General features: G+C 52.3%; 5 protein-coding genes across 5 annotated transcripts; all 5 read right to left on the bottom strand.

The window, feature by feature from the left end:
- Positions 1-805: 805 nt before the first annotated feature.
- POX_b02792 (uncharacterized protein) lies at positions 806-1588 on the bottom strand (the record flags this gene model as incomplete). Its single annotated transcript, XM_050111700.1, has 1 exon — positions 806-1588. One exon carries the CDS (start codon positions 1586-1588, stop codon positions 806-808), a length of 783 nt encoding a protein of 260 aa, XP_049972046.1.
- Positions 1589-2714: 1126 nt separating this feature from the next.
- Positions 2715-4233, bottom strand: POX_b02791 (SH3 domain-containing protein; the record flags this gene model as incomplete). Its single annotated transcript, XM_050111699.1, has 3 exons — positions 2715-3704; positions 3830-3930; positions 4077-4233. The coding sequence occupies 3 exons, from the start codon at positions 4231-4233 to the stop codon at positions 2715-2717; spliced, it is 1248 nt and encodes a 415-aa protein (XP_049972045.1).
- A 1155-nt stretch (positions 4234-5388) lies between these two features.
- POX_b02790 (Calcium-transporting ATPase 2) lies at positions 5389-9663 on the bottom strand (the record flags this gene model as incomplete). Its single annotated transcript, XM_050111698.1, has 6 exons — positions 5389-6211; positions 6290-7718; positions 7794-7939; positions 8011-8441; positions 8506-9477; positions 9580-9663. 6 exons carry the CDS (start codon positions 9661-9663, stop codon positions 5389-5391), a joined length of 3885 nt encoding a protein of 1294 aa, XP_049972044.1.
- A 2128-nt stretch (positions 9664-11791) lies between these two features.
- Positions 11792-11980, bottom strand: POX_b02789 (uncharacterized protein; the record flags this gene model as incomplete). The annotated part of the gene is made up of 1 exon (XM_050111697.1): positions 11792-11980. One exon carries the CDS (start codon positions 11978-11980, stop codon positions 11792-11794), a length of 189 nt encoding a protein of 62 aa, XP_049972043.1.
- Positions 11981-12744: 764 nt separating this feature from the next.
- POX_b02788 (uncharacterized protein) lies at positions 12745-14169 on the bottom strand (the record flags this gene model as incomplete). Its single annotated transcript, XM_050111696.1, has 1 exon — positions 12745-14169. The coding sequence occupies one exon, from the start codon at positions 14167-14169 to the stop codon at positions 12745-12747; it is 1425 nt and encodes a 474-aa protein (XP_049972042.1).
- Between the last annotated feature and the right edge of the window lie 3089 nt (positions 14170-17258).

The raw sequence follows: 17258 nt of genomic DNA, 5'->3' as shown, positions 1-17258 counted from the left end.
GAGCTGCCCAGCGTGGGGGAAGTGACGGAGTTTTGGCAGCCTCAGGCAGAAGCTCCCCGACGCCAGTACGAAAAAGTATGAGACTGTCTTGTGTCTCTCGAGGAAACAGATTTTGTCAAGAGTAGCACATCAACTTTCAAATATTTATACATGTCTTCACACGCAAGCCGAGCTTGGAGTCATGTTCAATCGTCTCATCCAAAAACCGTGCAAGGAATTGGTAGGTAGTAGCCGACTTGCGTATGATACTTACATCAGTCTTTGTGGAATGGACTGCGTATAGTTCCTCGGTAGGTCGAACTGTACGACGCATTCTCAGGCCCTACAACGACCACAACACTCATGAACCGCAGAGTATTCAAAAGATCCAATTGCATGTCGTAGATGGCTACCATACATAGTGTATACTCGTGCGCTGATTTTCAGAGAAAATTGGCTTCAGCTCTCTAGCTTCTCTTTCTGCTGCTTTTTCCACCTCTCTTACTTTGCTTCCTCTTCCTTCCTATTCTTCCCCTTCTTCTTCTTCTTCTTCTATTTTCCTTCCCAAGCCCATCAATAATACTTTCCAATGAGTCCATTTTCGAACCATTTCACGCAACTCGGTTGATCGTGTTCCCCATACACCACTGCTCAACCGTCTTCTTCACCCCGTCCTGAAGATTCCCTATCGTCTTCTCTGCCAACCACGCAAGATGAGGACTCAACACCAGGTTCAGCCCATTTGCCTCTAGCAAAGGTGATCCTCCTCGCCCGATCGGCTCATTCGCATACACATCCAATCCCGCCCCGAAAATCACCCCTCGCCTCAGAGCATCCACCAACGCCTCTTCGTCCACAATCCCCCACGACCAACATTGATCAGAACCGCCTGGCCCGGCATCATCTCCAGCTCACGGGTAGAAACTAGATTCTCCGTCTCAGGCGTACGCGGCAGACACAGAATCAACACGGTTGACCGTCGTAGCACATCTTCAAACGGGACACGCCCTTCTCGCGGGGGATGATCTGCTCCTCGCCTCTCCGAGATGAGCACTTGCATCCCCAGCCCCATCGCCAGAGTTCGAATGCGTTGACCCAAGGCGCCGTACCCGACGATTCCTACCGTTTCCTCGCTGCAGAGCAGCGGTGCCCGGCCATCGGCGGTGCGCATTCGTGGATGGAGAGATCCAATCCGCTTCCACTCGGTTTCGCTCCCGTCGTCGGGGACCGTGACAACCGCATTGGTCAGCTGGACCAGATTGCGCCGCGTCGCAAAGTAGAGGGCGATTGCATGCTCGCTGACGCTGTCGATGTTGGTACCGGGGCAATTGCATACGGGAATGCCGCGGGCTTGGGCGGCCGCTTTATCGATGCAGTCTGTACCGGATGCTAAGACTACGATCAGACGGAGGTGTGGAGTCTGATCGGGATGGAGGAGATCGGCCGTGAGTCGGATGGTGGTGGTGATGACGATGGTGGCATCTTTGACTCGTTCCGCGAGGTCGGAAGCATGGGTCCATTTGTAAATGGCTTTGGTATACGGTTCAGGAAGATCAAAGTCCGGAATGGGACAGTGAATGGCCTCGAGAGCGACGATGTGGTGAGACATGTTGGTCTTGATATCTGCTGCGGCTGACTGGGAGGGAGCGAGTCGGTACTAATTTGTATAGTGGGCGCGCTAAGACGAGCGCAGAGAGGCTAGGACGAGTGCTGCGATTGTCGTTGGAAAACCAATGGAGACGATTCTGTATTCGAGTGAAGAGCGAGGGAGAGGGGGCAAAGATCGAATCTTGATTGCTCTACAGGACTTTGAACTTGTACAGCTGGTCCAATCGAGCAAATGGATGGTTCCTCGAGTCTTGGATGGACCTGCATTGAGCACCCGCGACCAGCTTCACCAAAAGTCTTGGGATGCGCTCGGGCCCAAAACCTCGGCAGCGGTCGCATAGAGGCGGCTGTCGGGTCCAAGCGTCGTGGAGCTGACTGAAGTCGATCTGGAGGCAACTTTCATGTTCATTCATTGCCGTAGCATGGGTTGAGCGCGAATTCAATCACAAGAGACAGATGCATACGAACCTGACAAATCTTGACAGTTGATATTCGCTCAACCTCATTATGATCTGACCCTATCTACATGCTGACCTCTCCCGGAAGAATCATGGCACTTGCGCAAGTGTAGACAGCACTCGCAATTTTGTTCAGCATCAAGCCTACTTGAGCCTTATCATTGGATGTTCTTGCGAAAATCTGCATTCCCTTCATTCATTTACGGGTGGTCAACCAACAACAGCAATCTAAAGGGAAAAAAATGGGCGCCCAAGTAGATGAAGTACTCCGCAGGTATCTCAACAACAGAAAAAGAAGGGGAATAATGGCAAATCACAAGCGAAGTATCAGTGACTTGTGCTCGGTCCAGATATGATTCGGGCTCTGGCACAAGCAGTAAAGGTATTGGGTGTGGAGCCAGTAGTGTTGGTCATGAAAGGTAGTCGTGAGTTAGAGCACATGGATTTTTTTTTTTCAATAAATGCACCTGAATCACTGGAAATATTCGGCCTCCTGCGTATTCCCTGAGTGGTCTCCGTCAGAACCAGGTGCCTCTTTCGAAGGAAAAGTGTCAATCGCGTGGTATGCCTCCGTCTTTCTTCTCGAATAGCAGGCGTGCGACGTCTGGATGTATACTCTCGAACACTTCTTCTAGATGACTCGCACACGTCGTCCCGGGGAGCGGGAGGCTATTGTGTCCCGCTCTCTTTCTTATGATCTCCGCCATGTCCAACCTCCTCCTCAGGCTGCGTGGCGTTCTCGGTCATAAGGGCAGACAAATGTGTGTCCGTCCTGTCATTCGATGCTGGTTTTGACGGCTGCGGCACTTCGACTCCCTTATTTTCCGCGGTCTGGGCGGCCTGGGAAGATTCTTGAGTCTCCTCGCTTACTACCGCAGACGACAAGGGACCAGTTCTGGCACTTGATACTGTGATGGGAGGTTGCTGTGCTGTAGGTTCGTCATCCGCAGTACTTGTTATGGCCTGCTCGGCTGATTCAATGCTCTGCTCCGCAACGACCGGGACCTGCGTTGCTTCGGTCTCATTTGGCTCGTTAGGTCTGGCCGAAGGCTCGACGACCAGCTCGACAGGCTCAGAAGATGGCAATGCACCAGTCACCTCTGCCTCCGGCGCCGCCACCGACGGAGATGGCTCCGCATTCAAAGTCGGAGGACGAAAGCAGTCCGAGTTCAGGATCCGCATCAACGGCTCAGCCTGCGGCGGCGGTGGGATTTCCCCCGTCAAAAGATCCTTCACCTTGACCTTGCGCTTGTAAAGCGTCTTGTTTGTCGAGGATCGCTCGGTAATCACCCCACCCTCCACCGTCAATCCGCCATAAACACCTCGGGTCTTTGAATATGCAAAGATGTTGGATACCCCTTTGGTTCCGAGCATCGCCGCCGCCTCGGCGCTTCGACCGGTCCCAAACGCAATGGAAATGTTCCCGCCCAGCGTCAGGGTGCCTGAATGGATGAACGTGTTGACGGCGGAGTCTGTGTTGAGGACGAACACAAAGTTGGTGAACTCCATTCCGAACTGACCTCCGGCACCGAGTCCTCCCAAAGAGATGGCCGAGGGAGCAGACCAGTTGCCATTGGGAAGACGACAGACGATGAGCCCGGAACCGAAGCGAACGGATCCAAGGAATCCAGCTTTGAAGACGCTGCAGATCACCAAGCCCTGTGGCGGACCGATGAAGGAGACGGGTGAGTTTTTGTTTTGATCAAGATATCCAGGTATGACATGATTGCAGATTTGAAGTAGAATGGGTATGTTTCACAACTCGCGTCACTGGTCTTACTTACTTTAGCAGGAGCTATAATCCGTTGCGGAATCGTGCCTTCGAGACCCTCATATCGGGGATTCACAAAGGAGTCGATGATTTGAGCTGCTTTTTTGCATTCGCCTAGAGAATCCGTCAGTAAACATGCACAATATAAATACATGTCCCTCCCTTGGTTCACTCCCGATTTTTTTTTCCTTTCTTTTTTTTTTAATGTCTATCTGCGTGTTCCTAGACACACCACCCAACAGGAAGAGAAGACAACGCACTTGCCAGAGATGCCGGGAAAGGGTTATGAATAGGCGTCCGCCGACCTGCAATCGGCGTTTGACGCGCATTCGACGTTGTCGTCGACGCGGTGTTTGCTGGAGTGGCCTCGGTCGACGCCGGGCTTTCATTCTGCGATCCTACTCCCGTGGAAGCCATGGTACGCGCTCAGAGAGAAAGAGAGAGGTAGGGAGAGAGAGATGACTCGGGAAGAAAGAGAACAAAAGGGCGTAATCCACAATCTCTATATTATAAAGAGTACAGACTATAAATATAGCATCACCGAGCGGTTGTGCTGATCCTTGTCGTGTAGTGGTAAAGGTGAGCCTCCACCTGTTTCTGGGAGGGGCCGACCTGTCAACAGAATTGGGATCGACGTGTTGTCGTGGGGGCCGTTGGCCGCATCGTTCACTTTGGGAAGTCAGCGAAGACTTGAAACGGTTTCATTTTTTTTGATGCACTGACCCCCCCTTCCCTTTTGAGTTGGTTGCAAACAAATTTCCCTTTTTTGTTGGGTCGCAGGATCTACTGGCTTCGTAGGCCACTGATATTTTGTTTCTTCTGGGTCCATTGACATTCTTGAGAGAATTGGTCCGCCAAGTCAGCCTTTCTTTCTCGTGTGAGAATAAAACCATATGACTGACGAGTGTCATATTAACTTGTATTTTGGAATCCTCATCTCTCTTCTCCTTTTCTTCGGTACTAAACCATCAGCATCCAAGATCTCGTGATCATGAAACACACAAAAGACTCACAACACAGTGCCGCCCACCTCTCAACTCCTCCTCTTCCCCAATATTTTGTTCTTCGATACCATCTCCATAATGGGACACGGTTTTTCATCTTTGATGAACAGGCTCATACCGGATAGGTAAACCTATAGTTCTTGGATAAAGTGAGTTTCGTTTCTCAACATCTGGACGGCCCGGACCTACTAGTTATGTAGTGGGCTTCCATCATTGATCTCATCAGGATCAACGTCTTGGATCTTCAGGGGCGGGCATGTATTGCAGGCGGCACCATAGTAACTTAGTGTAGTTGGTCAATTTCTAGTCCTCCGATGGAACCTACTATGAGTATTGATTTTCCCGTATATGCAATTTGCACTAATAAAATCAAAGATTCATTGTCTGGGGGGAAAAAAGTCTTAGATTTTCACAAAAACTCTAGATGGGACTCGTGCGAGGGTGATTGTACATGTACAGTGTGATGCAGTATGTATCAGATAGAAAAAAAAAGAAAATCAACAAAACCCGAACCAAACCAGGAGATCGCCACGCTAAACCGATTCAAAAAGAGGGTATTCATCAGCTCTTACGGAGAAGCTGTAACAAGAATAGGAGGAACAGTCATCGTCTGGGTCGGGGTTCGAGGACGATCGAAACTTTCCTTGCGAGAAGTCTTCTGTTGTGCAGGAGCGGATTCCTCATCCGTAGTTGCAGGGCCAGAAGATTGTTCCATCGCAATGTTCGACGAATCATCATTGTCGTCGGGATTTTTGCGACCACTGCGCGAAAACACACGGCGAGAGAATCGAACAGCGGGGTTGAACAGGGACTTGATGCCCGATGCAACGGCGCTGAACCCCCGGGCCACGGGGTGAAGAACAACCTTCGTCGCGCTCACGACACCGTTAAACACAACGCCAAAGTGGCGGTCAGGGAGAGTGCGCAAGGCCACGGCCCAGGGCAGACAGCCTAAGGCGCAGATGATGCACACAGCCCAGAGAATTCCGCTGAGTCGGGTGACGCCAAAGGCCTGACCGCCGATGTACACAATCATGACTTGTCCGCCAACCATGACGGCATTGATGCCGAGGAACCAGTAGTTTCGGAACATGCCTTCAAAGATGTTGAAGTTGTTGTCGAGACGGCGGTTGTTGAATTCGTTGAAGATCTGCATCCACACAAACGTGTTGAACACGACGGTGGAAAGCTGCTTCGATCGAAGGTCGAGGTCGGTCGAGTCAAGGTGGGCGCCGAGGAGCTGATCTCCGGCAAAATAGAGCATGAACGTCACCGCAAGTTGGTAGATTGCCTGACCGAGGATCATTTTCCACATGGTGAGGGTGAAGAGGGAAGCGCTCTTTGGCACCGGCTTGCGGTCGAGAATTTTCTCGGTAGGAGCATCGGTGGCCCTGGTGAGAGAAGAATGTCAGTATCCTCGGTTTCAAATATTTGTGTGAGAACACCCTCCCCGGGAATAAACAACTTACAGTGCCAAAGCAGCAAAGGTATCCATAATCAAATTCACCCAAAGCAGCTGAACAGCGTTCAATACACTGCTATTCGAACTGCTGTAGACGGCAGAAACAAAAGTCAGAGCCACGGCGGTAATGTTGACAGTGATCTGGAACTGCAAGAACTTGGCAACGGCATCGTTCACGGCTCTCCCCCAAGAGATAGCCGTCACAATAGAACGGAAGTTGTCGTCCAACAAGATGATCGAACTGGCCTCCTTGGCGACTTCTGTACCAGCAATGCCCATGGAGAAACCCACGTCGGCGGTGCGCAGAGCCGGGCCATCGTTCGTCCCATCACCCGTTACTGCGACGGTCTCGCCGAGAGCCTTCAATCGCTGGACCAGAATACGCTTGTCCTCGGGCGAAGAGCGGGCCAGGACCTGGAGTCGGGGGACGACATCATCCATTTCCTCGTCGGACAGTTGTCGGAACTTGGGGCCTTCCATCACAAGACCACCTTCAGTTTTGATCCCGCAAGAAGTGGCAATCGCAGTGGCAGTTGCAATGTTGTCACCAGTCACCATCTTGACCTGAACACCAGCCATACGACATTTCTCAATCGCCGGAGGCACCTCGGGTCGAAGAGGGTCTTGGATGCCGACCACACCGATCCAGGTCATGCCCCGGAACAAGTCCTCGAAATCGGCAGCAGAAGGGTCATCCTCGTGTCTCTTCACGTCTCGAGGGGGCCATGATTCAAAATCCTTGTACACAAAACCAATCGTTCGGAGAGAATCACGCGCATACTGATCAATCATCTCCATGACCTTTTGCTTGCCATCCTCGCCGAGAGTTTCTGTCGAGATTGTGTCTTTGGACGTCTCGATATCGGAGATCTGCAGGGTGCAGGCATCGACCATCAACTCCGAGGCTCCCTTGACCAGAAGGCGATACCCGACGCCAGCGTGACGATAGACAACACCCATGCACTTGCGGGCCGAGTCAAAGGGGATAAGCTGGACGGTCTCGGCCGATCCACGCTCGACAGCCAGATCCATCCCCAGATGGTCTCGAGCCATTTGGAGTAGAGCAACCTCGGTTTTGCTGCCCACAAAATCGCGCTGGCCTTCACGGTCCTCTTCGAATGCGGTAGAGTTCAAAGCCACGCCTTTGGTGATCAAATCGCGCACAGAAGACGAGCATTTCTGAAATACCTCAGCGGTGGACAAGGTGGGCTTGTCTGCTTGTTTGTCCGCTGCCTGCGAGAACAGATGATCTGGGCCCCAGGTACCGGCGACCACAGTCATTTTGTTCTGCGTGAGGGTACCTGTCTTGTCGGAGCAAATCACCGTGGCGTTGCCCATGGTCTCGCAAGCACGCAAGACTCGCACAAGATTGTTCTCCTTGACCATTCGCGTCGTGGCAAAGGCCAAAGCCAAAGTCACAGCCAATGGCAAGCCCTCTGTGACGTAGATAATGATACACAAATTAGCCGATCCATTTTCGCCGAGGGTGGACTATTGTTGATGAGACATACCTGGAATAGCGACAACAATGACGGTCACGGCGACGATCAAGATATCGACAAACTCCTTACCCTTCTCCGCAGGACTGACGTCCGGGTGGTCGGGGAGCTGGGCAATGAACCTGAACAGGAGGACGAAGAACAAAACAATGGCGGCCCTGTCATCGGGAGAGTCAGTCATTGCATGAAGAATGGAAAGCCGTAAGTGGGAAAGGAAAAGGAAACATACGCTGAGCCTAAATACCCAATCCAATCGGCCAGACGGCCCAGCTTCACTTGCAGCGGAGTGGGGTCATTCGAGGTTTGGAGCGACATCATGATCCGACCAAATGAGGAGTATGGCCCAACACTCGTGACCAGATAAGTGCCCACACCCTCGAGCACTTTGCTACCGGAGATCAAAAAGGGGTCGAGCTTCCGGGTCGCGGTACCCTCAACAATCTGTTGCCAAACCTCATGGCCATTGGTCTTCTTCATCTGGTCCGACTCGCCCGTGGCGGACGATTCATCACATTTGATACCATGGCCGGAGATCAAGACACCATCTGCGGGGACTGCATCACCGGGCTCCAGATGAAGAATGTCACCGACCAGAATGTCAAAGATGGAGATCATCATGGATTTGCCGGATCGAATGACTTTGACTTCACGATCATTTTTCTAAAGAAAGAGGGTTCGGTCAGCTTCGAACCAAGTCAATCAAGGGGATCGGAGAAATACTTACTCTCTTGTTAAGCTTGGCGAATTGTCTCTCTTTCTGCCAGTCATTGACGGCGGTCACAACGGTGACGATGAAGATTGCCACGCAAATGGCGACACCCTCGACCCAATCCACACCGGTGCCTCCATCGACCGTCTCATAGATTCCCAGAGAGAGGGACACGATGGCTGCAATGGTCAAAAGAATGATGATCTTGTCATTGTAAGCCATCCACAGGAGCCTCAAGAAACTGGTCGACTTGCGCTCCGGGAGTCTGTTTTCATTGAAGACCCGAATTCGGTCCTCGAACGGTTTACCCTCTCCGGTGGGGAGGGGGGTGGGAGTCTCGGTCAACTGATCATCACGTAGATCTTTTAGATTCCCGGTCGCGCCCGTCTTCTCGCACAGCGGAGGAGTGACCTGTTGGAAATCGACACTTCCTTCGAGACGACATTCATCTATTGAGAGACCAGCGTGCAGATCTGTCCGAAGGCCCCGCTCCAGACCCTGCAAGCCACCCAGGGCATAGAAAGCCGCGAGAGACTTGGGGTTCAGCATCTTGTTCAGCTGACCCGGCGAGAAGGCGAACCGATTGTCCTGCACTTCAAAGTCGGCTGCAGTTCGGGCATCAGACTTGAGCGCTTCCGAGACGGGGACGTCATCAAACTCCTTGGCTGCATGAGAGGGATCAACAGAGTTGGCTCTTGAACGGAGCGTAGGACCTGATGACGACGCGAATGACTCTGAGCGTGCGCGCAATGTCTCGCCATCAATCGATGAGGAGGGCCGATGAAAGCCTGGTTGGACCCTCAGGCGGGACGGGTCTGCATTTGCCGCCATTTCGGGCGAGAGTGTCGATGTGGGTGATGTTGGTGAATTCAGGGAATTAGGGGAAGTGGGTGATGTCGGAGACGAGGGGGATGATGAAGTCTGATGCATCTCGGTGTGACCAGACCAACTTGAAGATGCTCCCAAGGAGGAAGCTGATGAGGATCGCTGAATATGGAAAGTTAGTGAACCACTCCACTATTTCGTCTTTCTTGTATAAGAACGCCCATTTCGGGTTACTTAAAGGGGGAAGGGTTGAAACTCTCTCACCTCTCTCCTTGAAGAAGTCGGGACTTGGAGTGGACTCAGAAATGTGCCCTTTGTGGGCGCTTGATTCTCATTTGGTGACGCCATTGTGTGCGGGATGGGTATGTATCAGATGGGGAGCACCTCAGAGATCTTGGGGAGACGTGATACCACCAGTCCCTTTCTGGTGGGTGATTCGAGAGAGAAAGTCAAGTGTGGTAAGTTTAGAGTTAGCTCTCCAACAAGGATTGAAGAGATCTCTTGAAGATTGTTCCCGCACAGACAATCGAATGGGAATCAAAGTACTGAGAGAGGACGAGGAAATAGAAAGAAAGAGCGGAACGGTCTGCTTCTTACACCACCAGTGACCTCGGGGCTGTGCACTACTGCCCAGATATTGGGCTTGACAGAGGCATTCGACCGCGGGTAGAGATGGGCGGAGGACCGGTAGAATAAGAAAATGCCAAGATTGAGCGGATATGGGTCCTGGAGAAATTCACTCTCGACCTGACTTGGCTTGATCGTGGAGATGGTACGGAGCGCACCTCAAATGGGCTGGGTCAACGAGCAAGACTCGTCAGGCCAGTATTCAAGGAGGTCTCGGATATGTCGATTGAACCACGAGTGATTCGTGCACAGCCTCCTTTCTCCTCACCAGCGGCAATTTCGATCCGCGTATGAAGGGCGAGATATGGCTGTCTCCTGGTGATCTGCCCTTGGAATACAGGACAGAGGACGCGACGGCCCAGTGCCCATTCCAGTAGATCCCAATGCACCAGCGCCAACAGACGCTGAAGGTTTTCAACCAAGAATCTCCAACTGCCTTGACCATAATAATGCAATCCGTCATCGCTATCGTAAAGATCACACTACTATGTACAGACGACTCATGTGCTAGGTGCTTTTGTCCTCATGTAGTTGGTACATTCTAATACTGTACCAAGGTTGAACAGAGCAATAAAGCCTTCCGCCCACTACTGGGGGTTGAACATCTCTCTTGGCTCTTTCAGCTTCACCCAAGATTGTCATCCAGTGAAATAGGTGAGGTCAGCACGAGATCGAACCAACCGCTGTGACTTGACTCCTCTATCTCGCTCTCCGTCCTGTGCCATTGTGCTTCATACTTCGACCATCTCGTCGGGCCCGAGACCAGAACCAGATCAGGGAGGAGGGGCTGGAACAGCCGCCGGAATCAGATAACACACCCCAAGAGAAGAGAATTGTGATTACCGTACATGAAAGTGGACTCCACGTCGTGTGAGCGTCATCCAATGTGTACCGAAATCGACTGCTCTCTCATATTGCCGCCAGGTTACCTGGATGATGAGCACGCGGAGTGGAGGAGCTGGCAGTGCTGCGCCTCGTTGGGAATCAAATCCCAGACCAATCAACGGCCGCGCTACAAGCCGGGACGTCTCGCGAGCGGAGCCAAGACCCCCACCCTTTTCCCCCGGTCCAGCCCCCAGTCTCCGACCGAGTCGACACAGTAGCCACTTGACCAAACACGGATCAATAATGGACACTGGACACTGGAGGTCGGACCGGTCGTCAAATTTCAGAGTTAACGCTTCATGCAGACTCATGCATAGCGTCTCATCAAAGTTTTTCAGAGAAAAAGGTGTCTTAGTTTCAGTCGGGGAAGCGGTGCAAGGTACCATCTGGCCCGAGACGGGATTCTGAAAATCGCGCAGGTGTCCATGATAATCGGAGCTCCGTAGGGGCAACCCTGTGGGCGCAACGATTAACTACAAACCACGGGGGATGTGACCGAGCCCGCGATAAGGATAGAAGCGTATGCAGTGCCGCCTCGAAGGGAATCACGCCATCATTTGCGGTCAGAGTTCCGCTGATCTGGGACGGCGCAATGACTTCAGATCCTCGAGACCGTCAACGTGTGTGGCGAAACCATGAACTGGGCAGAAAAGAAAGAAAAAAAAAAAGACCCTTGTTGAAGCTTGGTGGTTAGGTCGGGACCAATGACGGTCATGGTGTCACTTGACCCTGTCTGTGGCGCAGCTTCAAAGATGTGGCGGTGTTTTGTGGCGTCCTCGTGCCTTACGCCGCGACATCTGTTCTGAGTGGGTCTTCACGTGGCGCTTCTGCGATCGGAGGGGAAAGATTTAACCTAGCAGTGCCCGGGCTAGCAGACCTTGTCGCCGCGCAATCTGCCCTCAGCCTCGGTACAGGGAGTGAGCAAAGCTCAGTCCATACCTTTCCGCACCTCGTTCTATCCAGATTAACAGACGGACGCCAGCGCCTGCGGCTGGTCGCTGACGTAGTAAGGCAAAATCTCAGACTCAGCCCTCTGCTCCGCTGGTGGGAAGTCTGCCCGCGGCGGTTCTTCTGGCCGTACGTCAGCTCTCGGACATAGCCCACTAAGTACTTCAATGTTGGATTTTCGTGTGACACACTTCTTCTTTGCCATGTCGACCAACGCGACCGCGTGGGCGGCGCAGCCAAAGAACCGCAGCACAAGTACGGGCGAGGCATGGGATGCTGCATCATGCATCTATTGACCAATCCGATGAGGTTCATGTAAGACGTGCACCGTGCACGACTTGATCGACGATCTGATTACGCAGCTATCGATAATGTACAGGCCTTGGAGACAAGTTTGAGAAGAGAGAGAAAAAAAGAAAATAAAGAACCACCAGTCCGGCGGGGAGTAGAGAATCAGCAAGATCTGCTGTGCAAGGGCAGGAAAGCAATATGTCCAATAGTATTTGAAACGAGAATTGAAATGATGACTTGAGCAAAGGTGAAGGGGTATCTTGAAGACAGGGAAGAAAAGAAAAAAAAACAAACGGGAAATGATGAGCGTGCTCAGTCAGACAGCAGTCGAACATCTTGCAAAATGAAAAAAAAGGGGTGATTAACATCATGCCGAAGGCCAAGGAAAATGACAGTGGTCACTTGACAGTAGCCACAGACGGGAAGAATATATGGCAAGAAATGAAGAAAACAGAAAAAAAAGCCAATCGCCAAACAGAGCGCGTGGGCTTGGGGGAGGGGGAAGAAGCCGCTTGAAGAAATTAAATGACATATCGATACACGAAAAAGACCTTGGCAGGCACAGGCAAGACGTCAAAAATAAAGAGGTGCTCAAGGATTAGAAGAGGAGGTTCTTGGGCACATTGCCATCATCATGATCACATTGTTCGGCGCTTCACAGAGCGAATGTCGGTCATCTCAATCAATGCTCTCTGTAAAGCGGCTGCTCCGACTTCCGTCGTAGCTGGGGAAGCTCCGGCCTAGCCCGTCGGGTCGTCGGGGAATCACCGCAATCGCCGATTGCGGTTGAGCGATCGGGGTTGTCGGAGTGACGGTTGTGGGCGAGCCCACACTGACGGAGCTTGAAACGGGGAGACGCACCGGTGAGGATCGAATCGGGGATTCGGTGCCCTCCTCGGCCTCCAGCGTGTACTTGGTGTCCAAAACCATCCCATGGGGCAAAGTGGGAGGCGGCGCCTGGGACAAAGGTGAGGTGGTCCCACCAGCTCCCCCGGGCGACACAGGAGACATGCCAGGGTAAGTGGGCGATCTCTCGTCGAACCCTCCACCGTAGCCATCGCCTCCATGGGTGAGGACGGGAGGGATCTTGCGGCCAGAAATTTTCTGGAACCCACGCTCGCTGGGGGTGGACGAGGAGACTGTGCTGTCAGACCGCACCGTTGCGGTGGACTGGCGCCACCGCTTGGCGAATGCTGGTGAAAGATACGATGCGGCGAAGAGGGGGTCATTGCTGGAGATGGTGGACACCTCGCGAGTCGTACCTCCATCGTCAGACGGAAGAGGCAACGGGGCGGAGTTCTTCTGCTGGAACATCATTTTCCGCCGACGGAGGAGGTAAAAGAGGACGAGGACAATCATAGCAAGTCCAGCCACGCTCCCCACCACACCCCCAACGATCTTGGAGGTAGTAGGATCTAACCCTGATCCCGAAGTTGGCGACTGCGTCGTCTCCGATGTAGGGGTGGAAGTGCTCCCATTCTCACTGCTGGGGCTGATGGTAGAACTAGGATCCTCCGACGTGGTGGAACCTGAAGTGGAGATGGGGGCCGACGATGAGAGGGCGGTATTAATGACCAAAGTCGTCGCATTAGAATAGGTCGATGTGGAATTGTAATTGCCCACTTTAAAAACCGGCGTTGATGTGGGCCAGGAGGTGGGAGTTGTCACTGGTGACGGAATGTGGCGTGAAGAAGAACGTAATGCCGGGCTGACTGCAGCGGCAGAGGTCTTGGATGGCAGGGCAATCGCGAGTTGCGTGGTCGTGGATTGTGTGACCGTCGTGTTGAGTGATACGACGGAGAGAGTTGCAGACGGGGATGCACTGGGGGAAGTGGTCGAGTCGGGGAGCAAAACAGTTCCAAAGGCTAGATCAGACAGCGTTAGAGGAAGATTGACGCCGGAGGATTCCCACACAGTCTTGAGATTTGAGTCGATGATGTGGACGATCGTTTCAATGACCGTGGCAATTGAGACCGCTGGATCTTGTCGCTTCGACAAGGCGTCGTCGTTGCTGCCAGCGGGCTGAGCAGGGTCCGCGAGAGCCTGCAATGAATCGCATGCATCACTGTCGCGATCATGTCCAGAGACAACCGATTCGAGCATGGGCTGATGCGTGGCGTCGGCTCCTCTATCGCTGGAGACTGTTCTCGTCTCTGATTCATTTTCTCGTGGGTGCTGCTTGGCTCGAATGTGCCTACTGAGGCGATCATGTCGATGGCCATGACGGTGAGCCATCCTGCGGGAGGTTCGGTCCGATAGGAGAATCCAAGTGTCGCGATTAGTCTGGGACGGACCACGCCCCAAACAAGCGAAAAGAGAGAGGAAAAAAGAGAGAGAGAGAGAGAGAGAGAGAGAGCAAGGGTGACGGTCGAGCAATGTTGACAATGATACGGGAGTCGACGTCGATGTAGTATGAGATAGAGATGAGCCAAAAAGAGTGGACGAGCAAGAATCAACTTTCAAATTGCGAGGAAGAAGGTGAGTATACATCATCATCAATCGCAATCAATCCATTTTCGGCATGCGTGGGCCAAGAGATGCCCGCTTCAGGTCCGTTGGGGTGTGACAGAACATACCTCGACGGGCGGAGGAAAACAAGCGAAGCAGTTAAAGGAGCGACAGAACGATTCAATGAGTTGAAGGGGATGTGAGGCCTAAGCCTAGTCCATTGCGCCGTTCGAAAGAGTCCGAGGGCGAGGTGAGGTCGTCGTGAGGGCCGGCGCTGGGTACGTTGACGGGTGATGACGGGAGAAGGACAAGCCAACTTTGAGCCAAGTCTTGGACTAATTGCTGTGGAAGCTGCAGACAGCCCCGTTCCACAGCGTGCGTGTCTCTTCTGACGAGGTTCTGGACCAGTTGATCACGAGAAGAGACGTCTCCAGCCTGCACATCAAGGCGCTTGAGAGATCGTGCCGAGCGCCGAAGGAGGGGGAGGGAAAATAAGACACGCAACGGAGGTGCAGTCTCAACAAAGCAAAGAGGACGACGATTCACGAGAGTTCCGAAGCGAAACGGTGTGGACCTGCTTGGGGGGGGGGGGGGGGAGGGTAACCAGACGAGAGTGCCAAGGCCCAAAGTCCACCGAGTCGTGACAGTCGGCCAGACGCACGACGGTCCTGACTGCCCCTATCAACCGTCGATGACCCGCGTCAGCGACAAATGAGTCGTTGGAGGGGCTGTTCTTTGTCTGGCGGGGAGCGACGCAAATGGATCCAGCCGAGAGCGGTTGACCAGATACGCCTTCACGAGACCTTCGGTATTACAACGGAGTACTCGGTCTATCCACGATTCTCAACCACAGAGAGCACGCCATGGATAGTGATGCTTACACACTTCTGTTCGAATCTCTCGTCAACTATTGATTGAGAGGAGGAAGGGGAAACAAGGTGCATGCGTTTGTTATGACCACGGAAAAACACCACCCACCCAACGCACTTTCATGTCTGGCTGCGAGGAGGTCCAACTGGGTTCCAGTCCACCCAGATGGGGACTAGTGTGGGCTGCAGGTACACGATCGGTTTCACCAATGATCACTCAGACCTGAATGACAGGTGGGGCAGCATCGCGTGTTCTGGCCCTCGGAGGGTATCCACCCGAGGACCACACTAGGCCAGACCTGGTCACGCGGCGGTCGTCCTCGGCCCGGAAGGGTTTAGAGCCAACCTGCAGGTTTAATTGCGATGACTGCATGATCGATTGCGGTGTCTTTCTGGATTTTTTTCAGTCCGAGATGATTGTTTTTGTTTGGTTGCTGCCGGTGCCGTTCCCGTTGCCGTTCGTGGTGGTTGTCTTTCTCCTTCACCTTCTGGGTCAAGTTCGTAGCCCCCCTCCAAGGTCGACCACGGGCGGAGATTGCTTCTCCCACCTTGCTGATGGGTCGGATCCACCATACCCGGTCATCGAGACTCGCGAAGGAGGATCCCGGAGGATAGCAACCGGTGATGCAGGTGATATCGATGCGATCCATCTCTCGCGACTCGGTGCGAGGGTGCTCAGCGATTAGGGAGATTTGGCCTTGTCGCACCCACCGATGAGAATTCCACCATTGTTGATGGAAATTGCCATGGTCCGGAGATCTCATCAACAAGGGTAGAATTCAGTGACTGCGAAGTGACTCCTAGAGAGGAGGTATTTGGTGACTCGGTACTGACTGATTCCTACTTTTCATGTACTTCTGATAGAAGACCTAGACTTGGAACAGTGTCGGCAAGCAGATGCGATGCTGTCAGAGAGTATGATTCATGTATGCAGGTACTTGCATCTACCAAACTTGCCCAGCAAATTCTCTATGGAGGTGTGGACTATGTAAAATCGTTTTTTGGGGGTGAAAGACTGCTTGGTCGTTGGCCAAAAATGGTACTGGAAAAACAAACAACCTTTTTTTTGTTTTTTTTTCTTTTAAAAAAAAAGAAGAAGAAGAGAAGGTGGAAGAATTCCGGAACGATCCACCAAGAATGGAAGCAACTGAAATCCCGATCACCGTTCCATGGACACCCGCAGCCACTAATTTCGTCTCAATAATCTTCCGTAAGGACACACCTCCTTGAAGCTAACCTTGTCAAGGTCCCGAATGGGTTGGAAAAGCTTCAATCGTCAATTGACGGACTTGGAAGAGGTGTGATCTGGTCAGTCCATGGAACTTGACACTTGCCAGAGTATCGTTCTTGCAATTGATATACTCTACGACCACTGGTAAGGTAAATAGGAGCACTACGGGAGTGGTGCGGTGTGAGCTCAGACCAATTAGGTGCTTATTCGGCTCTAGTAGGTACCTAGGTACCCAAGGTAATCAGTAAATCCTCGGGCGGTTCGGCGAGGAACCTTAGTACGAAGGAGTAGGTATGTGTGCGTCATTTGCCGACAATAAAATTGAGACGGCATGGATATTCATATCTGGTACATTTCTATATAATTGACTTCAACCATTCATCCGAAACCACATCACACTCACTGTGCCAAGTCTGGACAACTTGATCATGTCCCAGCCCGTCTTCACGTAATCGATATTGATCATTTCTTGTGCAAAAAATTAATAGGTTGGTGGGTACCTGATGTCTACTACTTGACTAAAATTGAGCTTTCATAGATGACTTCCTTCGCGATCCGCATTCATATTCCCTCGGGAGAATCCACTGCCCACTACCTTACGCTGTATACAACATCCATACTGAATATAGTCATAACAACAATAC

Source organism: Penicillium oxalicum, chromosome II (genome assembly GCF_001723175.1).
Source record: "Penicillium oxalicum strain HP7-1 chromosome II, whole genome shotgun sequence".
Lineage (NCBI taxonomy): Eukaryota > Fungi > Ascomycota > Eurotiomycetes > Eurotiales > Aspergillaceae > Penicillium > Penicillium oxalicum.
The sequence above is the reverse complement of the archived record's forward strand: the minus strand, read 5'-3'. Positions and strand labels throughout refer to the sequence as shown.